Source organism: Pan paniscus, chromosome 15 (genome assembly GCF_029289425.2).
Source record: "Pan paniscus chromosome 15, NHGRI_mPanPan1-v2.0_pri, whole genome shotgun sequence".
Classification (NCBI taxonomy): Eukaryota; Metazoa; Chordata; class Mammalia; order Primates; family Hominidae; genus Pan; species Pan paniscus.
Window position 1 is genome coordinate 24,843,945 of NC_073264.2, and position 26,982 is coordinate 24,870,926.

General features: G+C 53.4%; 1 protein-coding gene across 1 annotated transcript; it reads right to left on the reverse strand.

The window, feature by feature from the left end:
• On the reverse strand, positions 1–23,050 carry LOC100978529 (myosin-7). The gene is made up of 40 exons (XM_003808086.6): positions 22,885–23,050; positions 21,452–21,507; positions 20,791–20,999; positions 20,343–20,486; positions 19,898–20,054; positions 19,738–19,765; positions 19,017–19,125; positions 18,841–18,933; positions 18,674–18,737; positions 18,157–18,255; positions 17,816–17,919; positions 17,062–17,200; positions 16,518–16,636; positions 16,244–16,393; positions 15,789–15,959; positions 14,874–15,183; positions 14,529–14,596; positions 14,066–14,153; positions 13,253–13,370; positions 12,984–13,107; positions 12,571–12,707; positions 12,058–12,313; positions 11,196–11,438; positions 10,836–11,012; positions 9,496–9,641; positions 8,274–8,364; positions 7,152–7,541; positions 6,790–6,916; positions 6,484–6,602; positions 5,515–5,711; positions 4,808–4,991; positions 4,411–4,576; positions 4,126–4,250; positions 3,262–3,570; positions 2,887–3,090; positions 2,639–2,764; positions 2,253–2,528; positions 1,271–1,366; positions 1,023–1,157; positions 1–132 (listed from the first exon to the last, which is right to left on the reverse strand). The coding sequence occupies exons 3-40, from the start codon at positions 20,989–20,991 to the stop codon at positions 115–117; spliced, it is 5,808 nt and encodes a 1,935-aa protein (XP_003808134.1). The 5' UTR covers positions 20,992–20,999; positions 21,452–21,507; positions 22,885–23,050; the 3' UTR covers positions 1–114.
• Between the last annotated feature and the right edge of the window lie 3,932 nt (positions 23,051–26,982).

Here is a 26,982-nt window from a genome sequence, read left to right on the forward strand (position 1 = left end):
TCGGCTTCAAGGAAAATTGCTTTATTCTGCTTCCTCCCAAGGAGCTGTTACACAGGCTCCAGCATGGGGCTTTGCTGGCACCTCCAGGGCTGAGCAGATCAAGATGTGGCAAAGCTACTCCTCATTCAAGCCCTTTTGAAAGGAAACAAAGTCCAATCAGTCCTTGGAGAGATGGTATTGGGCAGGGACAGGGCACGGGAACAAAGGTGAGAGGGGTCTGATGGTGGGGGGCCTGCTGTGTGGGCAGGTGGAAGCCCCTGTGGCAGCAGCACATGTGTTTCCAGGGATCGATGTTCAGGGGGCAAGTTCTGGAGGGTAGGGTTCTGGGGTTGGTCAGAGGGAAGTTGCCTGGGTGAGAACAAAGCCAGGCCCAGGTTCTCTGGGATGTCCATTTTAGGTTTGAGTTACAAGATTGCAGGACAAAATTAGGTGGAAGGGAACTGGAAACTAGCAGTTGGGGGGAAACTGGGATATACTGGTTGTATACAAATTAGGGTCTTCTAGGGTGGCACCCCTCCCTAAGGCTGAAATTCCCAGAACCACTGAAACTTAGAGCTGAGCTGGGAGTGGTGGCTCACGCCTATAATCCCGTACTTTGGGAGGCTGAGGCGGGTGGATCACAAGGTCAGGAGTTCAAGACCAGCCTGGCCAACATGGTGAAACCGCATCTCTACTAAAATATAAAAATTAGCTAGGCATGGTAGCACATGCCTATAATCCCAGCTACTTGGGAGGCTGAGGCAGGAGAACCCAGGAGGCAGAGGTTGCAGTGAGCCGAGATTGTGCCACTGCACTCCAGCCTGGGCGGCAGAGTGAGACACCGTCTCAAAAAAAAAAAAAAAAAAAAAAGTTAGAGCTGGAAGAATCCTTGAAATCACAGAGAACTGAATTACCTTGGCCTCTGGGGCTGTGTGGTTCAAGTGTGTGGAATAAATGAAAAGGAAGCATCCCGGGTTTGAGGGTGCTCTGTCTGGGTATGCCTGCTGTGGGGGTGACTAGCAAAGCCCAAAAGAGGGACCCACCTTCGCGCCAATGTCACGGCTCTTGGCCCGCAGCTTGTTGACCTGGGACTCGGCGATGTCCGCCCGCTCCTCTGCCTCATCCAGCTCGTGCTGCACCTTGCGGAACTTGGACAGGTTGGTGTTGGCTTGCTCCTCCTGCGGGAGGTGGGAGCATGAGGTGAGAGGGGGCCTGGGTTCTCAGACTCCTGGCTTGGGGGACGAGCTCTCCTATGCCTCCCCTGGGCCTAGTCCCCAGCAGGGTCACTCACCGCCTCCTCGGCCTGGCGCTTGTAGGCCTTGACCTTTAGCTGCAGCTTGTCCACCAGGTCCTGCAGCCGCAGCAGGTTTTTCCTGTCCTCCTCCGTCTGGGGGCCAGAGGGTAGGCAGGGGGTGAAGATGGCACAGTCATAGAAGGTAGCATCCCCTCCGCCCTGCCCTGCTTCATCTGATATCCTGACCCAATTCTACTTTCTGATCCTCACTAAACACTTGAATTCTCCTTATAATTTCTTACCAAATATGTGTAAATATTTTAAATGATCTGTACCAGGAAAGAGTCCAAAGAACTAGCGGGACTCCTGAAATTATGCACAAAATTGTGTGTGTGCAGTGCTCCAGGGAGCAGGTTTTTCAGGGTCCGGGGACCCCATGCAGGATGAAGTCCCCTGCTCTGGACCTCGGCACATGCTGGGAGTGACTTTGGGGCTATGAGTGTGATGGAATTTCCTGGGCTGCAATGCAGGTGACACTGACTTAATCTAAGTTAAGGACAAAGTGTGCTTAGAGGGATAGTGACATCCTGGATTGGAAAAGAAACAAATTCTAATTCAGAGTCTGATTCTAGAAAACACCTCAGAAAGCTAGAGTCCACACTGCCCTGGGCAATGAAAAAGTTTTTATGCTTGTTTGAATGGGATGGGTGTGTTTTTGGTGTCTTTTGGGGGTGACCCTGGCTACATATTTGCTTTCTGGTGACCTGTACTGGGTGAGCTTTGTCTGGAATTCTGTATTTGTCCCCTGGCAATGGGCTAAGAGTGGGTGTTGAGATGGAGCTCCCAGGCCAGGAGGCTCAGAGACTGACCTCTGAGCTAGGGGACATTCAGAGTGGGGCAGGGCTAGGCAAAGTGAAACGGGGGCTGCATTCCCATCCTCGCCCTGGAAGAAGCTAAGAGCAAACTCTTCATTCTCCTCAGCTGGTTGTCACTGTGGCTATGGTGCCAGGGCTCTGCCTGGAGTCACCGCCCGTCGCACCTGGTAGGTGAGCTCCTTGATGCGCCGCTCGCTCTTCCTCATGCCCTTCACCGACTCTGCGTTGCGCTTCTGCTCGGCCTCCAGCTCATTCTCCAGCTCCCGCACCCGCGCTTCCAGCTTCTGCAGCTGCTTCTTGCCGCCCTTGAGGGCGATCTGCTCGGCCTCGTCCAGCCGGTGCTGCAGGTCCTTAATGGTCTGTTCCATGTTCTTCTTCATGCGCTCCAGGTGGGCGCTGGTGTCCTGCTCCTTCTTCAGCTCCTCTGCCATCATGGCGGCCTGTGTGCAGGAGAGAGGTGGCACATGGTCTGGTCAAGTCCTCACACACTTGCTGCCCAGCCCACGGAGAGACACTGGTCTGGATCGGGTGGGTGGAGTGGGGGACTTACATCCGTGATGGCCTTCTTGGCCTTCTCCTCAGCATTCCTGCACTCCTGCACTGCCTCCTCCACTTCAGTCTGGAGCTGGGACAGGTCAGCATCCATCTTCTTCTTCTGGTTGATGAGGCTGGTGTTCTGGGTTGGGGGAGGGTTGGGCAGAGCAGGAAAAGCATTGAGCATCTATGCATAGCTCTCAAGCCTTGCTTGCTGAGCCCCAGCCTGTGCTCCCTTCAGGAATGAGCAGGGGAGCTGCTCACCTGGGAATGCAGCAGCTGCACCCGCTCACTAGTCTCAATCAGCTCCTGCTCCGCCAGCTTCCGGGACCGCTCTGTCTGCTCCACCACGGCACGCAGCTCCTCCAGCTCAGCCTGCAGCAGGTTGTTGCGCCGCTCCACGATGGCGATGTTCTCCTTCAGGTCGTCGTTGGCACGGACCGCATCGTCCAGCTGAATCTGGGTGTCCTGAGGATCAGGAGAGTGGGCATGAGCGGGGAGCCAGCCTCGGTTCCCTTCACTAAAGGCACCTGTCAGAGGTCCCTGCAGTAACCTAGGGGCAGGAGGAATCTGGTGCCTGTATCAAGACACTACTGCTTCGCCAGGCCACGTGGAGGCCAGTCCCCTCTGGGTGAGTACCTTCAACAAGCTCTGGAGGCTCTTGACTTGCTTCTGGGCCTCGGCGGCCATGCGGTTGGCGTGGCTGAGCTGGATCTCCATCTCATTGAGGTCTCCTTCCATCTTCTTCTTCACCCTCAGGGCCTCGTTGCGGCTGCGTGTCTCTGCGTCCAGGGAGGTCTGCAGCGAGTCCACCACCCGCAGGTGGTTGCGCTTGGCCTGTTCCATCTCCTCGTCCTTCTCTGCCAGCTTCCGCTCGATCTCTGCCTTGATCTGGTTGAACTCCAGCTGGGCCCGGAGGATCTTGCCCTCCTCGTGCTCCAGGGAGGCCTGGGAAGGGGTTGGGGGAGGGGATGCAGGCAGACAGTCAGGGCACAGGGCAGGGTGGGGGTCGGTTCACTAATCATGGATACGAGGTGACTTCAAGAGTGGTGTAAGTGGTTCAAAGAAGCAGAAGGTGGAGGAAAAGAGAATCTAAGAGAAAATAAAAATAAGCCTAAGAAAAAGTGATTCAGGCCCTCACAGGGGAGAGCCAGCTATGAAGACAAGGAGGAAAATGAAGAGAAAAGTGTTGCCAAGGAAACAGAGGCAATCAGGTATAGAGTATAAAAGAAAACAGAGGGAGGCAGAGGTGGGAACCGGGAGGTATGTGGAAATGGGAAACTCAGCTAAGATGCAATGGGTAAAATGTTTATATGAAGAGAGTTCAGTGACTGGTCATTCATTCACTCCACAAATCTTCATTGAATGCCTACTATGTGCCAGGCTCTGTCCTAGGCTCTGGGGATGGGACAGTGAACAAAATGGACAAAGCGGGGGATGAGAACAGGGACCAAAAGCCTGGAGCTCAGCTCCCTGCACCCCGTGCCCTGCACACACACACACCTCGGCCTCCTCCAGGGCTGACTGCAGCTCCATCTTCTCGGCCTCCAGCTGCTTTCGGACCTTCTCCAGCTCATGGATAGTCTTTCCGGTAGAACCCAACTGCTCAGTCAAGTCGGAGATCTCCTCTGTGTGGGGAACACGGTAACTCGGTTGAGGGCTGCTGAGGTCCAGTGGAGTTGCAGGGACACGCCTCTTTGCCCAGACCCCTCTTGGAGCCCCTGGGTGGCACCATATGGGAACACTGCCAGTGCAGCCCCTCCCCAGCCTCTTGGGCCCCCAGCACACCCTGCAGGTTTTTGTTCTCCCGCTTGAAGGTCTCTAGGTGCTCCAGGGACTCCTCGTAGGCGTTCTTGAGCTTGAAGAGCTCTGTGCTGAGGGAGCGAGCCTCCTTCTGCGAGGACTCCAGCTCCGACTGCGACTCCTCATACTTCTGCTTCCACTCGGCCAGGATCTGCCCGGGGACAAGGCTCACTCTTCAGCCCCCCAGCCTTAGCTCCCCAGCCCTCCTGCTTCCCAGTGCCCCAGCCCCCAGCCTCAGCCGCATGTCCAAGATCTGTCCCTGGTCCCGAGCCTGGGCTTAGCCCTCCTCCCCCACCTCCAAGGAGGATGGCTCTGGCCTCTCACTGAACCCCTCATGCCCCCTTGCCCTGCATGCTGGCTGCGGCCCCCACCCAGGGCCCACCTTGTCGAAGTTCCTCTGCTTCTTGTCCAGGGCTGCAGCAGCAGCATTGGAACGCTCTACGTCCACCATCAGGTCCTCGATCTCATTCTGTAGCCGGTGCTTGGTCTTCTCCAGCGAGGAGCACTTGGCATTAACAGCCTCCACGGCCTCCTCGGCTTCCTGCAGCCGCTGGGCCAGCTTCTTCCTGCCCAGGGGAGGGTGGCAGAGGGTGGGGAGGATGGAGGGTGTGGATGGGGACAAGAGGAAACAACATGAACCTTCTCGAAGACAATCCTTGAAACCTCAGAAGTGTAGCTGGAGAAGCCTGAGGACAGGTCCCAGGGGCTGAGAACAGCAGGCAGAGGATCCCAGCAGGGCGTGGAGACCCAGGCACCCTCTGACCCTGGCCCAGCCTCTGGGCTATGGACATTGTGGAGGTATGGGCTTCTGCAGCCCTCCCCACTGCCTTTCCCTGCCACAGTGCCCTGCCCCAGACGGAAGCGCTCTGCCCTCAGACAAACCTTTTGTTCGTCTTATATTCGGATCAGAAACATAATTCGAGCAAAAAGCTTCCCTGAGAGGAGAAGGAGGTGGGGCCGGGGCAGAGTCCTCCTGTGTTGTCAAACACTAGCTAAGCGTCGCCTGGGTGGGATCTGCTGAGGCTGGGGCTGGGCTGAGTCCTGCCTGCAAAGGGGCCTCAGCCAGAAGTCAGGCTGCTCAGAACTCACTTGGCCTCCTCGAGCTCCTCAGTCCGCTGAATGGCGTCCGTCTCATACTTGGTCCTCCACTGGGCCACCTCCGAGTTGGCCTTGGACAGGACGCGCTGCAGCTCGGCCTTGGCCTCCGTCTCCTCCTCGTACTGCTCCCGCAGCAGGTCGCAGTCATGCCGGGCTGACTGCAGTGCGTGGGCCAGGGCGTTCTTCGCCTGGGGAGGGGTGGGCACCAGGAGGTGGGCTCAGCTTTCTCCATAAAGCAACCCCACCCTTGCCCTTCTCCTCACCTCAATCTCAACATCATCCCTTGGCCTCATCTATGTCCAAACCCCCAGTGGACCTGTCATGGTTTACTGTTTGCTGATAACAAAGAATGCCAATACGGCAGTGAACTATTTAAGAAAAGCTTCGTGGCCATTGGCCCTGAGCTCCTCCCCACACCAGACATGGTCATCATCACCGCCATTTTACCTGGTTGGGGAGAGGGAAACAGGCTCAGAAAGGTTAGGGGACTCCCCTAACCTAAGATCACTGAGCTATAAGAGGCAGGTTAGTATTGAACCCTGGAGTTTTTTAAAAATCATGTTCTTTCTCCTTTTTCATGAGTCCAGCAAAGTGCTAGGAATAGGCTCCAGTTTAATTTCTTTCTCCAGTTTTCAGGTGGCCCTGCAAATCCCAGGACCCATTTGTGCAGTCCCTACATCCCCTAGCCGTGCCCAGGCAAGGCCATCTCGTGCCTCCCTAGTTCATTTTCTCTCCTCCTTCTCACACCCTGCCTCCCGTCCAGGGATGCAGCAGAAGCAGAGGGCCTCAGCCTGAGGAGTAGATGGCATGAGGCAGGGTTTGGGCTGTGATTTCTTTTTAGAATTCTTGGAGAACTGTTGGTCCACAGCCAGCCTTATTGCTGGGAAGGGAAGTGATGTTGATGCAAGGCTAGTCAGTGTGCTCCTTGCTTGGGCCAGGTGGCCCGAGTCTAGCCCTTACCTTAACCTCCTCCTCCAGCTGCCTCTTGAGGTCCTCCAGCTGCTGGGTGTAGGTGAGCTTGCCTCGGGTCAGCTGGGAGATCAGTGCCTCCTTCTCATCCAGCTGCCGGGACAGCTCACCTGGGGAAGCACCATTCTAGATCAGCACTCCTCTCTATCCCCACCTCCTCCTCTAGCCCTCAGGCCCCATTTTCTGGAGAGACTCTGTGTCTGTGTGTGCGTGTATTGGCTTGTGCCCGAGGCTGGAGTGGCTCAGGAGGTTGGGGAGACTGTGGTGGGATCCATGGAGCCCCTGCTCTAGGCTCACCATTCTCGGTTTGCAACTTGGCCCGCTGGCTGGTGAGGTCGTTGACAGAACGCTGGGTCTCCTCCGCCTTGCTCCGGTGCTCATTCATCTGGTCTTCCAAGGTCCGGCACATCTTCTCCAGGTTAGCCTGAGAAGGGAAGGAGTGTTATATGATGGATGTTGGGGGCGGGGGGAATGAAGGGGTGTAAGAGGTGCAACTGAAGGAGAAAGGAAGAGGGAAGGTGTGAAAAGAAGGAGGGGATCTGAGAACCAGGCAGAGGAAGGGAAGTGGGAAAATGAACCATGAAGGAAGAGACACTACATGGACAGAAAGGGGAGGTGGGAGGAGGAAGTTGGAGGAGGGGAGGCCGAGCAGAGCCTGCCTTGGCCTTGATGATCTGCTCCATGTTGGAGGTGACGTCGTCCAGCTCCAGCTTGAACTCGCTCTTCTCCTTCTCCAGCTTCTGCTTCACCCGCTGCAGGTTGTCGATCTGCTCGCCCAGCTCGGCCACGCTGTCGGCGTGCTTCTTGCGCAGGGCCGCGGCAGTGGCCTCGTGCTGCAGCGTGGCCTCCTCCAGGTCCCGCCGCATCTTCTGGAACTCGGCCTCGCGCTTCTTGTTCATCTCGATCTGCACGGACGTGGCCCCGCCGGCCTCTTCCAGCCGCTCGCTGATCTCCTCCAGCTCCCGGGACAGGTCTGAGCGCAGCTTCTCCACCTTAGCCCTGGCGGTGCGCTCGGCCTCCAGCTCCTCCTCCAGCTCCTCGATGCGTGCCTGGTCAGACACAAAGGGCTCAGACCCACCGGCTGGACCCCTCCACTGGAATCCCCCCGGCTCTAAAAGGCTCTCGGCTTCTCTGGAACAGCAAGTCAGTTTAGCTCTTCCAGTGGAGAGGTGGGAATTAAAGGATTTGGGGAAGATGGTTTGAAGAGCCGAGTTAGCCTTCCTTTAGGCGAGGGCCTGACAGTCTACATGCCCTTTATTGGAAGGAAAGTGGTTGAAACTTGCTCTTAAAGATGGACAAAGAGACCTGTGTTCTGGGGATATTTTAAGCAGTTTAGTCATAAAAAAATAACAAAAGTTGAAAATGAGAGAGCCGTATTTGTCTGACCAGACAACTAAAGACCTAACACAGCTTCTGCTCTAGAGTAAGGAGGAAAGTCATGCCATCAGAGTCGAAGGACTCTTAAAAACCTCCATGTAACAGGGGAGGGCATGGAGACCCAGAGATCTGGAGTGGGCTCCCAGAGGTCACCCAACTAAGGCAGAGCTGAGACAGGAAGCCAGGAATTCTGCCCTCCAGGCCTGTGACCTTTTCAGGGTCTCTGTGGATCACCTGACCCCTTTTGGATGTATCCATGGGCACACTGTGATAGCTGCGTGCCTGCCTCCATGGACACATAATCAGTTTCTGTAATGCTGTGAACAGGACACCCTAGAGGAGGGGGCAGGGGAAACAGAACCAGCCCAGGGACTCAGCATCCCGCGTGGGTGTCCAGACCTCACCTGAAGCTCCTTGAGCTTCTTCTGCAGCTGGCTGCCGAGGGCCTGTTCATCCTCAATCCTTGCATTGAGAGCATTCAGCTCAAAGTCTTTTCTGTGGGGAAGGAGGGATGGTGAGGTAAGGGAGACTCGTGGGGCCTCAGGAGAGTCCACCAGTGGTTGAAAATGGTAATGATACAGGTAAAGAGTAGGATTTCATTAGAAAAACAGCTTCTGGGGGTGATGTAGGATCCCTGGAAGTGTAACACCTGCGGTGAGATTGAAATCCAACAAGAATGTAATGGGAGGAGTGCTGTAGACAGGGTGATGGGGCCTGGGCTCTACAGGACATTCCCATCTTTGGTCCTTGTTTTCTCATAATGTAAAATGAGGGGGTTGGACTAGATTGTTTCAAAGGTCCTTTTTAGCTCTGATGGTCTTTAATTTTGTCACTATTGCTTTGGGTAACTCAGCTAACCTTTCTGAAACTTATTTTCCTCTTTGGTAAAGTGAAATTAAAGGTACCATCCTTAAAAGGTGTTTTGAGAATCAAATAGGATCGTGTATTTATTCATTTATTCAACACATTCTGTGCCTGGGAAGGTATGAAGATTCCTGTGCAAACACAAACTTGATGAGGATGTAGATTATGATGATTCTCAAAGCCTTTCAAAGTCCTGAGCCTGAAACACCATAAGACCTTCAATTATCAAAATATGTTCTGCAAGCTCACTGTTTACCAAGTCTGGAAAGTCTATACATTTTGGAAGAACTTACACTAAGAATTGGAACCACAAGTTAAGCAAAACAAAGAAATGGCCCTGATCCCCTGACTTCTTGAATGTGAGGGCATTTCTTGGTGCCCTGTGGGCTCTCTGTGAAAAGCCACAAAGGGACTTTCCTAAGAGGCTCTCATGTGGAGCCTTCCTCCATGTCAAGGAACTGGTCTCCAAAGAGAGATGTGTATGAAGGGGGAAGGCTGTTATTTTCATTCCCACTGAGTGCCTAACAAGAAGAAAGGACTCATGGGATACAATGGACTTTTTGCCAGGGAGGACCATCTAACTAACCCTGATATCTGGGACTAGGGGAGGAAAGCCCTTGCCTGGGAGGCCTTTTCCCATGGTTTGCGCCTCCACTTGTGGAGGCTGCGTGAGGTTGTTGCCTCAGAGGATGGCTGTCTTGGGTCTGCTTGTACTGTTATGGGCTGGGGAGGAGGAAGGGCAGCAGGGAGGGGACACAGTACTTTTTCAGCCGCTCATCCAGCTGCTGCTTGTCATTCTCCAGGTCCATGATGCTCTCCTGGGTCAGCTTCAGGTCGCCCTCCAGCTTCCGCTTCGCTCGCTCCAGGTCCATGCGCACCTTCTTCTCTTGCTCCAGGGATCCTTCCAGCTGGTGGAGAGAAGGAGCCAGGCCCAGTGAGGCAAAGCATCCTGACTTGGTGATTTTGTTGTTCAGTTACCTCAGGACTTGGTAAATCTTTGTGTTCAGGACTTGGGAAACCTTCCCCAGAGTGGGCCAAATGTTATTAGGGGACTGTGAGATTGCCTAGATATAGGGGATGCTGAATCAATATTTTATAGATAAAGGAATAAATGATTGTGGGATGAAACCCCAAAGCCGTATTCTTTCTTTCTTTCTCTTTCTTTCTTTCTCTCCTTCCTTCCTTCCTTCCTCCTTTTTTTTTTTTTTTTTTTTTTTTATGGAGTCTCACTCTGTCGCCAGGCTGGAGTGCAGTGGCGCGATCTCGGCTCACTGCAACCTCCACCTCCCTGGTTCAAGGGATTATTCTGCCTCAGCCTCCTGAGTAGCTGGGACTACAGGCGCACGCCACCACATCCAGCTAATTTTTGTATTTTTAGTAGAGATGGGGTTTCACCATATTGGCCAGGATGGTCTCGATCTCTTGACCTCGTGATCCACCCGCCTTGGCCTCCCAAAGTGCTGGGATTACAGGCGTGAGCCACCACGGCTGGCCACCGTATTCATTCTTTCAGCATCCTATAAACACCTACTGGGCATCAGGCTCTGTGCTAAGCACTGCAGTCCCCAAATTGAATAGATCTAAGTTCCTATCTAAAGGAAGCTTGTAGTCTTATGGCTGAGATAGAAGCTTAAATAATTAAAATACAGAGTGATAAGTGAGTCAACAGACATATGTGCATCAGAGGGAACAATGATCAGATTCTGTCTTAAATATTGGAATTTCAAAAATTCTACTTGGGGAGCCTCACAAAATTTCCAAAGAAATTTATCATGTTCTTATGAGATGACCCTCTAAATCTTGTGTCAAAGGCAGAGATATATGGGATTGAACTTAAATTAAATAAGAAAACTCATCTCTATTATTGATCATACCAGTGAGATTAGATACATAATTCAGAATTGATCACCACCTCTGACTTTTCATTCCCCAGCTCCCTTCTAGAAAGATATCAGGAAAGTTAACATCCTCTAACCCTACCCCCCTCTAAACATAAACACACACACACACACACACACACACACACACACACACACACACACACAGCTCTGGGCACAGATAGACATGGCATATCTAGGCCCCACAACTCTCAATCTACTCACATCATCCACTTGCTGCTCCAGCTTGACTTTGGCCTTAGTCAGGGTGTTGACCTTGTCCTCCTCGGCCTGAAGGTCATCCAGAGCCTGCTGGTGGGCCTCTTGCAGAGCTTTCTTCTCCTTGGTCAGCTTGGCGATGATCTCATCCAGCCCAGCCATCTCCTCTGTCAGGTTTTTCACCTGCCGACCAAGAATCCCATCTCCTTTAGGGTCAAAGGTCACCAGCTTGGTGCCATCTGTGGGGAGCTCCATGTCAAGGTCCATGCTGCTCTCTGGAGGCCGAGTGGCTAGCCTGGGTCAAGGTCAGTATGGTCTGAGAGTCCTGACGAGACCCGGGCTGGAGCCAAAGGGAGCTGCCCTTACCTTGTTCTCTGTTGCGTGTTTCTCCTTCTCCACTTTGGCCAGTGTCAGCTCCAGATCATCGATGTCCCTTTTGAGCTCTGAGCACTCATCTTCCAGCTTGCGCTTCTTGGCAGTGAGCTCAGCATTCATCTCCTCCTCATCCTCCAGCCTCTCATTCATCTCCTTCACCTTGGCCTCCAGCTGAATCTTGTTTTTGATCAGCTGATCACAGCGCTCCTCAGCATCTGCCAGGTTGTCTTGTTCCTGAAGGTGAGGAACAGAGGGGAGGCTATTCAGGGGGTAAGGTCCTCATTCTTGCAGGTAGAGGGAAGGAGAGGCACATCATTCAAATAGGAGGGGAACTCTAGGATATCCCCACTTGGCAAGAGCTTCAGAAGTATGGGGAGGGGAAGAGTTTCAGGATAGTGTAACTCGGGAACACTGGGGAGGGGAGCAGAGAGGAAAGGAACCAGAAATCTTCATCTGGACCTCTTCCTCTGGTCTCCTCCATTGAAGGGCGGGAATTGCATTTGCTGATGCCAAGCACTTATGTATGATGGCTTAATGAAATGGACAGCTTTATTCCCTGTCTAGAGGAAATTGAGGCTCAAAGATGATGCATGGTCTGCCCAAGGTCACAAAATAATTAAGCTGTGTATCTAGGTTGAACCCAAGTAGAAAGCCTGTGCTTTTAAAAGTCAGCTCTTTTCCCTCTGCCCTTTCCTCCTCCTGAGGGACCTCTTTGGAGGTCTTTAGAAGTGTTGATCCCAGAGTCCTCTGACTGAAGGAACAAGACAGTGAGCCCCTGTGCAGGGAGGTGCAGGGTTGTGGGAAGTGAAGGCAGAGCAGGGTGGAAGAGCCAACAGTAGCCCAGGAGCCTCACCGCCTGCACTTGGAGCTGCAGGTCATTCTTCTCCTGCAGCAAGGACACCATCTTCTCTTCCAGCTCCTTGCGGCGAGCCTCGGACTTCTCTAGCGCCTCTTTGAGGCGTGCGAACTCCTCCTTCATGGAGGCCATCTCCTTCTCTCTTTCTGCACTCTTCAGCAGCGGCTTGATCTTGAAGTAGAGCTTCATCCAGGGCCAATTCTTGACCCCCATGAAGGCCCGAATGTTCCACTGGATTACCAGCAGGGAGTCTCTGCAGGGGCCCATTGAAAGGAGTGCTGAGCCTCCTGCCTCCTTCCTACCTGAGGTCCTGAAACCTTGGGAATATCCCATTTCCTTCATCCCTCCCACCCTTCCTGAGGCCTCTGACCCTGTGACTGCAGTGTGTTCATATGAGCCCCTCCTGCAGGTCTCTGTGTTTGAAGATCTGCTGAGCTCTTTTTCCTGACACTGCCCCTGAACCAGCCTGGGCCTGAGAGAAGCGGGAAACCTCCTCTTGAGATCTCTCACCTACGTTCCAGCAGCTTTTTGTACTCCATTCTGGCGAGCACACCTCGGGACTGGGCCTGGATACGCGTGATGATGCGGCTCAGCCTCTCGTCCCTCATTTCCTCCAGCAGCCCCAGCAGCCCGGCCTTGAAGAACACCTGCAGGCAAGGTGTGTGTTGAGCATGACTAGGGAGGGGTACGAGGGAAAGAGATGGTGGGGATTACCTTAGGAAGGGTAACAGCCTAGAAAAGGATTGCAGGGAGGAGGTCAATGGCAGCTGGAGCTGGGATGAGGGGAGTGGTGCTAGATGTTCCACTGGGAGGGGTAGCATACAGGTAAGAGATTTTGCTAAGATGATTACAACAGGAAAAGCATCAGAGGAGTCAATGGAAAAGAGATGTCTTCCTTTAATTAATTAGTCTCCTTTCCTCACCTTGGTGTGGCCAAACTTGTACTGGTTGTGATCAATGTCCAGGGAGCCGAGCAGCTTCTCTGCCCCCTTCCTGCTATCAATGAACTGTCCCTCAGGGATGGCCGCTGGGTTCAGGATGCGATACCTGAGGAGGGAAGTGTCCAGAGTCACCCATGCTCTGCAGTGATCTGCTCTGCCCACAGAATTCCAGGGTCACCTGCAGATCCCATTCCCATCAGGGCAGCCTGGCTCCCCCTGTTCTATGAGCTCTGGGGCACCCTCATACCCACCTCTGCCGGAAGTCCCCGTAGAGGATGCGGTTGGGGAAGCCTTTCCTGCAGATGCGGATGCCCTCCAGCACACCATTGCAGCGCAGCTGGTGCATGACCAGGGGGTTGTCCATCACCCCTGTGGCAAGAAGGAAGTAGGAGGAGTCTGTGAGAACACTGGACTGAAGTTCTGGGTTCTGATCCTGGCTTTGTCACTGATTAGCTTGTAATCTTAGCAAGTCAGTTAGTAATAATCATTTGTTTCATTTTCTTCTAGCCATATTTTTAACTAAAAGGCTTTCACATTCCTTTTTTATATGATTCACACCTATTATCATAGGTGGTAGCCAGAACAGATATATCCCATGTTCTAGATGAGTAAATTAAGCCCAGAGGGGTTATGGGACTGGCCCAAGGTCACTAAGCTGATCAAGAACAGAGCCAGGTCTTGAACCCAGGTCCCTGAGCCTCTGTCTCCTAATTAGCCAAAAATGGATTAACAATTTGAATATGTCTCATTGGGGGATTAAGTGGTTCTGCAGGTAAATTTAAAGTTGAACTAAGATTCTGTCTTGGACAACCAGCTATCCAAGGGGTTGTAGGGCCACTGATGAGGTAATGTCCATCAGAGTGCCTTACACATCACCCGCATTACACATTGCAAGTGCAAGGTAGCGCTGAGAGGGAGGTACCCTGGGAGGCCTCATGGGGGATGGGAGGAGAAGAATGTGGTTTGGAAACCACTGTGGTGGTAGGTAGGGAGATGTCCTAGGAGGTCCTGTTCCCAGGGCGGTGTATGCCCAGCAGTGGGCTGGCCTGAGTTTGTGGCCTCACCTGGAGACTTTGTCTCATTAGGGATGATGCAACGTACAAAGTGGGGATGGGTGGAGCGCAAGTTGGTCATCAGCTTGTTCAGATTTTCCTGTGGCCAAAAATGCAATAGAGAAAAGTAAAGAAAATGCAAGAAAGAGATGCAGGAAGAAGAGAGGAGAAGAAGGAAGGAAAAGAGAGATGGAGAGAATTCGAGAAGTCACAGAGATGAAGGGGCCCTGGGGGTAGACAGGGATAAGGAGAGAGGGTGGGAGACAGAAGGGAAAGAGGAGAGAAGGGAGATGGGAAGTAAATAAGTGAAGAGGCCAGGAGATGACGGGAAGAGAAGACAGAGTGAAAATGGTCACGAATGCACCAAGGAGACAGGGAATGGGAGGAGTAGGGGATGAACAAGGCAGGGAAGGGCGGGGCTGGGTGGGGTTGGGCAGATGGGGAGCCAAGTTGGCTGGAGCTGTGTCCCACTCACCCTGTGCAGAGCTGACACAGTCTGAAAGGACGAGCCTTTCTTGGCCTTGCCTTTGCCCTTCTCAATAGCTGCAGGAAGGAGAGTCAACAAAAGAAGCATCAGTGTGGGGAGGTAGGGTGTGAGTAAAGAATCACAGCCCCTCTTTACATCCTTGCTGGCATTTGGCCCCTGGGTGAGGGCCTTCAATGTGGCTGCCTCAGTTTCTTCACCCAGTTCCATCCCACTGAGTCTGTAAACCTTGGGGTACAACCTGACATTGAAGTGGTGGGGTGTAGCAATTGACCTGGCTCAGAACCTTGGCAGAATCCCTGCTCCTCTGTACCGGGAGCCTCAGTCCCTACTTACGTGCATCAGCCCCAGCATAGTTGGCAAACAGGGTGCTGAGCAGCTTGAGGGAAGACTTCTGATACAAGCCCACGACAGTCTCATTGAGAGGATCCTTGTTCTTCTGCAGCCAGCCAATGATGTTGTAGTCCACGATGCCGGCATAGTGGATCAGGGAGAAGTGGGCTTCAGGCTTCCCCTTGATATTGCGTGGCTTCTGGAAGTTGGCAGATTTGCCCAGGTGGTTGTCAAACAGCTTGGCCTTGAAGGTCATGTCGGTGGCCTTGGGGAACATGCACTCCTCTTCCAGGATGGACATGATGCCCATGGGCTGAGGAAGCAGGAGAGAGCATCACTGAGTGTCCTTCACACAGGTGGACATGGATTCTGCTCTATGGTCAATATACTTGCTCGTGGAGGTGCCATGTTGGGTGTTAAGGTAGTAGGCTCAGCTCTGAGTACAGTTATCTACTGACTGGAACCGGTTCAAGGTGGAGGATTTTGTCTGATGACAGAAGGACCTTTGTGAAAGTCTGGGAATATGGATTCTATCGATGCTGTACACACCACTCCACGACCCAGATGCCTGAGATGCTAGGGTTGAAAATAGGTGCACTCTTATGATCCCCTACACCACCCTCACACTTCCTGATCCTTGGATGCATAAACCAGGCCCAATAAACATGCAGGTGTGGGAGGTCATCATGCAGGTGCCCATCCTCCATGTGTCCACTCTCAAGCCCCTGGGAAATCAGCTGTCCCTGGTGCCACCCTGTCCTGGGTGCTCAGCACAACATAGGCTCTGGAACCAAGGGCTCGGATCCTTCAGCCCCTTCTATTTTTATATTCCCCAGAAGGGAGAGGGGCTGCTATTTTGTCTATGGTGTTCGTGTTGGGTGTGCAGGGAGAATTCAGGTGGTAAGGCCAAAGAGGCACCTTCTCGATGAGGTCAATGCAGGCCTGCAGGTCCATGCCAAAGTCAATGAATGTCCACTCGATGCCCTCCTTCTTGTACTCCTCCTGCTCCAGCACGAACATGTGGTGGTTGAAGAACTGCTGCAGCTTCTCGTTGGTGAAGTTGATGCAGAGCTGCTCAAAGCTGTTGAACTGCAGGGGGCATGAGGGGTGGGAGCAGTCAGAAAGTGGGTGTGAGTGGCCATTGGGGCTGTGCCCGTGCACTGTGCCTGAGCCCAGCAGGGCGTGGCTGGTCCCCTCCATGTCAAGGCAGTGAAGGAGGGCTTCCCCTGAAGACAGAGAAAATGACTGCCTCTGTCACCACACAGTCCCCACTGCCTTCCCATGTCTGGTCCACAGCTGGCTCTAAGCAAATAGCTGTTGAATGTGGGAGCGAGCGAGTGATTGTTCTCCCACTCCCAGGGGTCCCAACTCACATCAAAGATCTCGAAGCCAGCGATGTCCAGGACTCCTATGAAGTACTGGCGTGGCTGCTTGGTCTCCAGGGTGGCATTGATGCGCGTCACCATCCAGTTGAACATCCTCTCATACACTGCCTTGGCCAGTGCCCCAGTGGCATATATCACCTGCAAGGTGGAGGAGAGACCTATATTGAGCAGGGTTCTTGGGAAGAGTGAACTTGAAAACTCTCATCCCACCATGCCAGTCTCCCTACCCTGCCCACCCATTATCATCTGAAGATGGACCCACCTGCTGGACATTCTGCCCCTTGGTGACGTACTCATTGCCCACTTTCACCCGAGGGTGGCACAGCCCCTTGAGCAGGTCGGCTGAGTTCAGCCCCATGAGGTAGGCAGACTTGTCAGCCTCTGGAAGGAAAAGGCAAGTAGCAAAGTTGGTAAAGAGATGACTGCTGGCCAGGCGTGGTGGCTCATGCCTGTAATCCCAGCACTTTGGGAGGCCAAGGCAGGCGGATCACTTGAGGTCAGGAGTTTGAGACCAACCTGGCCAACATGATGAAACCCCATCTCTACTAAAAATACAAAAATTAGCCAGGCATGGTGGTGCATGCCTGTAATTCCAGCTACTCGGGAGGCTGAGGCAGGAGAATCACTTGAACCCAGAATGTGGAGGTTGCAGTGAGCCAAGATCGTGCCACTGCGCTCCAGCCTGGGCAACAGAGCAAGACTCCATCTCAAAAAAAAAAAAAAAAAAAAAAAAGAGAGAGATGACTGCTGAGCAGACATGGCCCTCCATGACTTGACAGCTGCCCCCAAGAATCCCTGCCTCCCACCTTCAGTGCCATCTGGCTCCGCCTGCTCCTCCCGCTGCTTCAGCTTGAACTTCATGTTTCCAAAGTGCATGATGGCGCCTGTCAGCTTATACATGGAGTTTTTCTCCTCTGAAGTGAAGCCCAGCACATCAAAAGCGTTCTGTAGGGAGGCCCCGTATTGGCGGACCCCAGAAAAAGAAGTATGATGGGTAAGTGAGATCCCTTGTAAGTTGTAGAGAAAACTTGTCTCCTTAATCCCTGTGGGTTCTGAGACTCCCATACCCAGTGGGGAGCTCCAAAACAAAGGATGTAAGATGCAAGAGCAGAGCAGACGTCAGTTGGCTGCAGCCCCAGTGTCAGTGGCCACAGCTTTTCTGAGTTACCCACTTATGCTTCCTGGCCCTACACTTGCTTCCTGCCTGGCCTTCCATACATGTCTGCATCTGTTCACCTAACAGCCCCTCCAGCCCCATGCCGTCTGCATGGCCTTCCCTCCTCGTCCTGCTCCCTTGGTGATGCTTGTTTCTTGGCTTGTGTGTCTCTCTGTCTCATGGCTTTCAGCTCTTCCTGGTTTGATAGAACACCAGATACTGGCCAGTCCTGTCTCACCTCATCCATTCCCCAGTACACCCTGATCACAGGGCACATTCTGGCTCTCAGGAGGTCCATACCACTTTAAACAACCAATGGCCAGTGTCTTAGCTCTGCTTTTGGACCCCTATTTGCCCCTCACTGCCAATCCTCCCACCCCCTGGCTGGGTCCTCACACACTCACATCAGTGGCCATGAGCTCCTCAGCGTCATCAATGGAGGCCACGGTGGTCTCTCCTTGGGAGATGAATGCATAATCGTAGGGGTTGTTGGTGATCAGCAGCATGTCTAGGGGAAAAAACATGGTTAGGGTGGGGCACAAGCCCCCGGCTCTCATGGAGGCTGCTCACCACAGCACATGGCCTGAGGAAGAGCACAGGACAGGGCTTGGCTTGGCCCCACATCCCACTGAATTGAATCCAGCAGTGCCATGAAACCCAGGGCATGCCAGCTGAATCCAGCCACAAGCAGAGGGGACCAGGTTGCCATGGAGATAGTTGGTCTCAGTCAGTGGCTCTGACTCACCCAGTAGCTCAGGCTTTTTGTTAGACAGGATTTGGTAGAAAATGTGATAATCCCTCTCTGCTTTCAGCTGGAAAATAACTCTGGATTTTTCCAGAAGATCTGTGAACAGGTGGGGAGAAGAAGGAGAGAAAGAAAAGTTAAGGTTTGGGCACAAGGAAAATTAATGATAAATGTAGCAAGCAAAAGGCAGAGGGAAGGGAAGAGCCAGAGAGACTAGTCGGACAGACACAAAGAGATCACACAGAGAGATGGAAACAGAGACCCAGAAGGAGAGAAATAGTCTCAGAGAGAAATCCCAGAGAAAGACACCTAGCCATGCAGAGACAGAAATGGAGAAAGATGCAGAGGAAGTCTCAGAGAGAGACAGATATGTAGACCTGAAGACAGAGACACCTACAGACAGAGACTTAAAGAGGAGAAAAACAGAGGGAGGGAGGGGAGAGAGAGAGAGGTCAAGACCAGATGGTCTAGAGCAAGGGTGAGCTTAGGCTGAGCCTAGCAGATTCATGGCACTCACAGGTCTCTATGTCTGCAGATGCCAACTTTCCTGTTGCCCCAAAATGAATTCGAATGAATTTCCCCTGGAGAGATGGAAGAGAGTGGTGATGAGTCGGGGGAAGGCTCATATCTGAGACCATCCCTCCACCAGTCCAAGTCCCAAGGCCAAGGTCAGGGACCACTCACGAAGCGGGAGGAGTTGTCGTTCCGGACGGTCTTGGCATTGCCAAAGGCCTCCAGAGCAGGGTTGGCCTGGATGATCTGGTCCTCCAGGGTGCCCTGCAGAGGCCAAGAAGGAGGCAGGTGAGAGCTCTTCCCCCTCCCTTTCTATGGTACAGGACCTTGGAGGGCAGCAGGCCTACCTTGCCCGGGCCCTGGTCCTTCTTGCTGCGGTCCCCAATGGCTGCAATAACAGCAAAGTACTGGATGACCCTCTTGGTGTTGACCGTCTTCCCTGCTCCGGATTCTCCGCTGTGAAGACAGGGGCTTATTGGGCAGTGAACAATACTACTGGAGACCAACAAGCCTCAAATCAGGAGAGAATGCCTGGGCCTACCCGAGGGTAGGAGCCCTGGGCAAGAAGCTGCCAGGTTATCTGCACCCAAAATCCACAGCTGTCTTCTGATGCACAGAGGTCAGGACTGGCACCAGGAAGGATGCCACCAGAAGGCACTGGTTTGGGCAGGCTGAGCCTATGCTTGGCTGGGCAAAGTAAACAGGGGAGATGAGCCTGGGCTGTTTTGGGAAAAGTGGGTAGGGCTGGAAGAATGGGAAATGTTTCTGAAGGGAAAGAAAATGGAGAGGTGAAGACATGGCGATAATGAGCTTCTGGATAAACGCGTGATGAGTTGGAGGAGAGTGGGTGAAGGAGGTGGGAGAGGAAAAACATGAAGGGGATGGAAAGCAGAAAGGAAGAGGGAGAGCAAAGAGAGGGGTCAGGGTAATGGTCAGAGAAGAAGGAGATGGGCACGAGGTTGGGGGGAAAGAGGCTGAGTCTATGCCTAGGGGCCTGGGACCCCTGATGGGGCTGGAGGCTGGGATCAGGGAGATTCTGAAAGGGAATACGGTAGCAGCTACACTCACGTGATCAGGATGGACTGGTTTTCTCTGTCTGTGGGGAGAGGGTGGGGAGGAAAGGTCAGGAGCTGCACAGGATGCTCTCGTGGGGCTTCGCCCTTCCTTCTCCCTCTCCCTCCCGGCCTATCCCAGTTCCCTTCAGGAAGACCCTTCCGGGGCCTCTCACCTGTCAGCATGTACTGATAGGCATTGTCGGAGATGGAGAAGATGTGGGGCGGGGCCTCGCTCCTCTTCTTGCCTCGGTAGGCAGCCACCACCTCAGGAGTGTACACCGGCAGCCACTTGTAAGGGTTGACGGTGACACAGAAGAGGCCCGAGTAGGTCTGGGGATAGAAAAGGAGCAGTGACTCGCCAGTTGCGAAGGGGGAGGGCTGGTGATTTTGGGAGTTAGAGAAAGATCCCAGGAGAGAAAGAAGAGAAAGGAAAACCTCTGCATGCACTCAATCTGAGTAATGCCAGTCCCCAGAGTGTTGGAATTGAACCAAGGATGTTGGGACAAGGTTAGAGTGTAACCCTGCCTAGACACAAACAGAAGACACTCTTGGCTCCTGGGGTGGACATGGATGGAGCAGGAACAGAGATCCCAACGTGGGGCCAGGTGCAGCACTCACGTAGATCATCCAGGAGCCGTAGCGCTCCTTGAGGTTGTAGAGCACCGCGGGCTCATGCAGGAAGGTCAGCATGGCCATGTCCTCGATTTTGTCGAACTTGGGTGGGTTCTGCTGCATCACCTGGTCCTCCTTCACGGTCACTGTCTGCAAGAGCCCCCACCCAAGCCCTCCTGTCAGCCTTGGCTTTCCCTCCTTCCTCAAGAGGGTTAGGAGTTGGTGAGTGACAGGGCAATAGTGCTCAAGAGAGAAGGAACCAGGATCTCACAGGGAAGACAGAAGGGATATTGGGAAGGAGAGGGCTCTTTGGAGGGTCTGGATTCTTCCCCAAAGGGAAGGAGAATGGGACCATCCTCAGGTCTGCATGGGCGTGGGGCATGGGTGTACCCCTCTCTGTCCACCCAGGTGTACAGGTGGCCAGGGTGGACTCTCACATCAGCCTGACACCCACCTTGCCATGCTCGGTCTCGGCAGTGACTTTGCCACCCTCTCGAGACACGATCTTGGCCTTGACAAACTCCTGTTTGTCATCAGGCACGAAGACATCCTTCTTGAGGTCAAAAGGCCTGGTCTGCGCTTCTAGCCGCTCCTTCTCTGACTTGCGCAGGTAGGGGGCGGCAGCCCCAAAGACTGCCATCTCCGAATCTCCCATGGCTGTGCCTGGAGTGAGCAGAAGCTGGCTGCCCTCCCATCTACCCATTCTCCCCTTCCCTCCCTGGGCTCTCCCCTTCAGTGGGAGCCCCAAAACCTAGCACCATGCTCAAGAGTCAAGAGGAGTTACCAGTGAGTCCCTTCCTCTTTGAGGTTATCCCTTAACCAGAAGAGCAGCCTAGCAAACCTGCCAGGGTAAAAGGAGCAACTAACTATTGTTCAGCTGGGGCTCTCCTAGGGGAAGGAAGAGCATTCTGAGCTCCTTGTAGGAGCAGAAATCTAACTATTTCCATCTGTGACCCTCATCTATCCCTGGACCTCCTGGTCACAGGTAAGTAGCTCTTGATAGCCAAGATATTCTCTCCAGCACACGGCAGAAACTAGAGTTCCATAGGCTGGCTTTGGGGCTCTAATGCCCAGTCTTACTACATTTTCAATGCTCTAGCTTCAGCTTTTCTTACCTGGGCTACTCAAGTGTGTCTACAGATGAGGAAAGGGGCCAAGGCCTGCAGGGGACCTGGAGAGAGGGAAGAGGCTGTGTCAGGGCAGGCTATGCCCAACCTGGCCAGTCCCACCTTCCTGCTTCTCCCTGGCTCTGTCCTTCAGCATCCACCCTCTTCCAAAACAAGGTGGAAAGGGCAGTCAGCTTCTCTGGTCCCATCCTTCTTGTTTTTCAAACCCTATTCCCTTTTTCCTCAAGAACTAGTTCTAACAGCTTCCTGGTGTCAACTCAACATGAACCCTAATCCTCTTCACTCCTGCGAGATGGTCCCACCCCTGCCTGTACCCATCTAGTGGTACCTTTCTTTGAGCCATCTGAGAGACAACTAATGGTCACATTTGTTCGGCACCTTCCAGTCTAAAAGCACTTCAATGCACATTCTCCTACTCAGTCTTCACCCCATTTGACAGATGAGGAAATCGAGGTTAAGTGACTTGCTTGTCCAAGAGCCCATGACAACAAGTGGGAGAGCCAAGACTTGAATGCAAGTCTGATGACTCTAAAGAGAGTTCTTTTCCATCCTGTCCCCATTTTGTTGTCAGACTTTGTGAACATTCTCAGAGAGAAGACACTGTGGGCTTCCTCTCACAGACACACCCATCACATAGCCAAACACCCTCCACAAGCCCTCTGATGAACACTCATGCCTGCTGCTTGGGCATGCCTCTCACACGAAGACAGGCTTCCTTCCCATACCTCAGTCCGCACCCCAACCCCAGGGTGCCATATATGCCTCAACAGCAAATGTGCACATTTCAGGATGTGTGCCGCGTAAGCAGACTCACATCACTGCGTGTTCTTCAGTACACAAAGACCTGGAACATCCTACACCCCCGTGCCTGTGAGTTCCTTCTGCAGAGGGTACAGATACTATAACAGTCATGACTCGTGGAGGCATAGACAAGAACCTCTGCATGCGTGGACAGGGGTAGCTACACATTCCAGGCCTCACAGAATCACATGAAGGCATACACACTTCCTAGAATCCTTCTCCACCATCCTTTCTCCCTCCCTGCAAAGGAACCTCCTCGTTCACAGACATGATCATACACCCACATCTCCCACTTGATATTTCTGTATCAGTCAGTGAGGTACATACCCTTTCTTACATTCAGACTATGCAGGCTTGTCCACACACACACACACACACACACACACACACACACACACACCCTGTAATGCATATTGGTCCCATATGCTCAGATGCAGATATCTTCCCCTAGGAACTCCTGTGGCACATACGCCCATGTTTAGACCTGCACATGTGTGCCCAGTGACTGGACCTGGTACTCTGCATGAAGTCCTGCATGAAGCTTGCTATTCCAAGAGGAATCCCTTCCTAAGCCTGGAGCCCCGTTATCCCAGAGTAAAGCCTCCAGCTCCCGCTCCTACCTGAGAGCAGCAGGGAAAGACACAGAGCAGGACAGAGCTGTGGAGACAGACCTGGTCTCAGGGGCTGTATATATGGGGCAGCAGGGCACCCCCACCCCCAACTGCACCCAGTCCCTAGCCGGATTTAGAAAGGGCTGTTGTCACTAGAAGCATTTCCCCCAGGCTCCCCCCCTTCCCAAACAGTGCTCCCCTCCCCCCCTCCAGCTAGGAAACAATTGGAAGTGGTCGTCATTGTTATGGCATGGAGTGTGCAGGGTCTGAGTTCCAGGGGGCGGGGTGGCTCAAAGTGCAGCAAAAATATCTCCCAGGCCAGGCCTCACATTCCACAGCTGGCAGGAGAGGGAACTGACCACGACCACCAAGACCACAGGCAGCCAATGTCCTGGCTCTCCCGCAGGGCACTTCTGGCCCTGGACACTGCTCCCCCTCCAGTCCCCTGCTGCGAGGCCCCTGATGGCCTGGCCCCATTTCCACAGTGTCCTCCCTGCTCTCCTGGCCCAGGTCCTGTATCCAACTGGAAGCTGGGAAGGGGCTGAGTGTCAGCAGCAGAGAAGGGTAGGACAGAGTTGGGGGCATGGCCCCAGGGTGAGGCGGCTAGACTGGGGCAGCTGGAAGGACGTTTCCCAGCCAGGTGGCAAGAACAATAACCATGGAGCTTAGAGATGGGGACTCTGGCTCAGGCACTGATTTCCTTGGACCAGCAGGCAATGTGTTGAGGTCACCAAGCCTCCGAGCCAGACAGGCCTTTAGCAATCCATCCAAGCACTTCATTTAATGGAGAGGGACAGTGCATTCTTTAAGGTTATACAGCTAATCGGGGCAGCAGGATTCAAGGTGGGAAACCTCAGCAGATGGGAGTGGAGCCCGGCCTGCGGAGGGTAGCCTGGAAAGGTGGGCTGGGATTCCAAAGATGTGGGGACCCCCTATGCGCAGAGAGCAGGACCCAGCTGCATTGGTCCTAGTTTGGAGCCGTTTGCCTGACTCACGTTCCTGGCTCTGCCCCACAGGTACTAAAGGCCTGAGCCCAGAGACAGACCCTCTCAGAGCTATAGATAATACAGCTGCTTGGAGCTGGAAGGAGACCCCTAAGACAGCTGTTGTCTGGCCCACCCAGCCTCAGCTTTATCCAGAGCTGGAGGCGACTAGTGTTCTGGCAAGTGAGGCAGAGTAACAGGACAGGAAAAATCTTCCCCTCTGCAGGCCTGAGGAACAGCCACAAAGGAGGGGAGGAAAGGGAGCTGGGGCCCAGCCTATGAGCACAGAACACAACCGATGCCATGCTCTTCTAGCAACGGGGCATGCAAGCTTGACTGGCTCCGTGTCTAGGCAACCACTGCACGATTTGGTGTGAAATCTCCCCCTTCTTCCCAAGCACAGCTCTTCCGCGCATGCGGATTAGTCCCTCTGATTAGCTGTCAGCTTGGAAGGAGAGAGGCAGGCCTGGGGGATGGGTGCAGCAGGTACATTTTGAAGGTGGGGTGGGCATAGCAGGGAAGGGAAAATCCAGGAGGAGGCCTCTGTGGGGGTTGCTTGGTAACCAAGGCACTAAGGTACAGTCTGAGGACATTGAGCAGCTATAAGGGGGGTGCAGGCAAGTGGGGGTAGACCACGAACTGCAAGGGCTGTGTCTGACAACACCGCAGCTCTGCAGTGCTAAGGTATACAGTTGCTGAGGTTATCCCAGTAGTCTGTGCTACTAACATGCCCGGCAGAACAGACTCTGGCAGTCCCCCCCAGACCCTGCCAGGCGCTGAGGAATCAGCCCCATTGACAGAGACAGACCCTCTCAAAGCTATAGATAATACAGCTGCTTGGAGCTGGAAGGAAACCCCTAAGACAGCTGTTGTCTGAGGTTCCCTGTAGGAACCTCAAGGATTGGCGATGAGGGGCAAAAACTCCTTTTGTCCCCACCTTCCAGCTTTCCAAGCTCCAAACTGCCACCCCTCCCTGATTTCCCAGGGCAATTAAGATGCACAAAGGGTGCTTGGGACGTAGTTGAGCCGTTTCAAAGCCAGTGTCTTCACCACAGGCCAGCCTCCTTCCTTGGCTGGGGACTTGGGAAGTCTTTTCTGCATTTGGGAAATCAATCACACTTTGTTTCTCTCCTTTCGGGTTTGGGAGGCTCTGGTCTGTTGGTGTTTGGGTGTTACTGTTCTCCACCCATGCCCCCTCTCATTGCAGATAGAACTCACCTCCCTAACTAGGCTTTGCCTCACAGCTCAGACAGATCAGAGGGCCTGCTGTCCTTAAAGATCCCCACTCACTCCCTAGCTCCTCCAGCACCTGCTCTTGGTTACATCATGATTCTCTTCCTGCTGCTTGCTGCTGTCTGAAGACTGAGCAGCTTTGCAGATTCCTCCATTCAACAAGTATTTATTGAGTGCCTACTATGTGCCAGGCATTATTCTGGTCAATAAGGACATAACAATGACCCAAAGAAAGATCCCTGCTCTGGACTGCTTTAGTCAACTGTTTGTAGAAATGGCATCCAGGCCTACCCTTTGCACACATGCACATTCCTTGTGGGGAGAGTGAGGGGCCAGGGGCCCCACCATGCTGGGGTGGGTGGGGATTGTGCAGAGTGCGCTACAAAGTGATAGCAAGATAAAGGAGAGCAAAGCAAAATGCTATAAATAAAGAGAGGCTGGAGGGAGGGCCGCTTCGGCAAGGTAGACCAAATAAGGCCTGAAGTGAAAGGAAGGTGATCTGTCCCCCGTCCTCCCCTCCCCGCATTGTGCCGGCTTTGTCTGCACTCTGTCACCACCCTGATCAAGTGTCAAGCCAAAACAGGGGCCATTTGCTGTGAACATGCCAGCGGTAGTTCAGAGGAAAAGTTGCTAAAATTACTCCCAGTAATTGTGAGGGAGGGAGACACCAGCGCGAATTAGAAGCGATGTCAGCATGGAGAGAGGGGAATCAGAAAAAAGCTCCGGTACCCAAAGGGAAGGAAGAAACAGGGCAGGGAGAGGCAGGGCACTTGGTGCAGGGGAGAAATGAGGCACTCTTTGTTTGTGCACAGGGCAGAGGGGAGCCACCCAGGAGTGGAGGCTGACTCTCCCATCCGCCTGCCCCCAGAATCCCTGACCTTGGGGGGACCCTGCCCTGGCTCCACACGAGCCTAGGATTAGGGAGCTGAGCTTTCTGCCTGTCTCAGATTTCCCTTTACAAACAGCTGCTCCTTCTTGTCATTCTTTTGTCTTCCTGCTGGCTTCAAAATCTTTTGTACTTGTGCACCCCCTCTCATTCCCTACTCTAGGTCTCTGCTTTCTGATGGATGTGAACAACGAGAGAGATGGAGGGCCGGGGACAGGCTTGGGGCTGGCCTAGTTCAGTTTGGGTAGTTAGGGCAGGTTGATCTTGCCTTCAGGGAGTGTTTGGAGGGACACAACTCACCAAAAGGGAGACTTTGTGGGGAGTGGCCGGTCTGGAGGGCCAGAGGCCTCAGAAGCATACAGGATGAGCAGCCTGGTCAGCTTTGGAGTCAGTCACAAAAATCCACTTTGAAACCCAGTGATTCCATTTTCTAGCTGTGTGGTCTACGTCAGTCATATAATTGCTTTGAGCCAGTTTTGTCATCTATAACATGGGGATAGCCACATTTTGTTTCCAGGGCTACTCAGGCCATTAGAGATTGCACAAGCAGAGTCTATACACAGCAGACACACTGTGGGCCCTCACTGAATGGCAGCTCTTAGGTTAGGAACACAAAATTGAGGAAGCCAGGCTGCAGACAGGAGGGCCGGTTGCCCTGCCATAGGTTCTTTGTCTCCACACCTCCTTCAGCCCCACTAAGTCCACTTGGTTCAAAGGATGGTCTGGACCAGAGTAGATCACAATCCTGCAATCTTATGGTCGGCTCTACCCAGACTGTGACTGCCCTTGGGAATGTCATGCCAGGAGGCCAAGGTTCTCAGACTGTCCTAGACTCAGTCTAGGCCCACAATCCAGCCCTGAGCTGGGATAGGCATCGCTGCTTGATTGCTGCCCACTGAGCTTCCCTCATGACAATCCAGTGTGTCCTGAGGTCCACCAGGAGTTGACCCAGGCCAAGTGGTGACATTAGTCAGGCCACCAGATAGGAGCAGGCTGGGCGTTGGT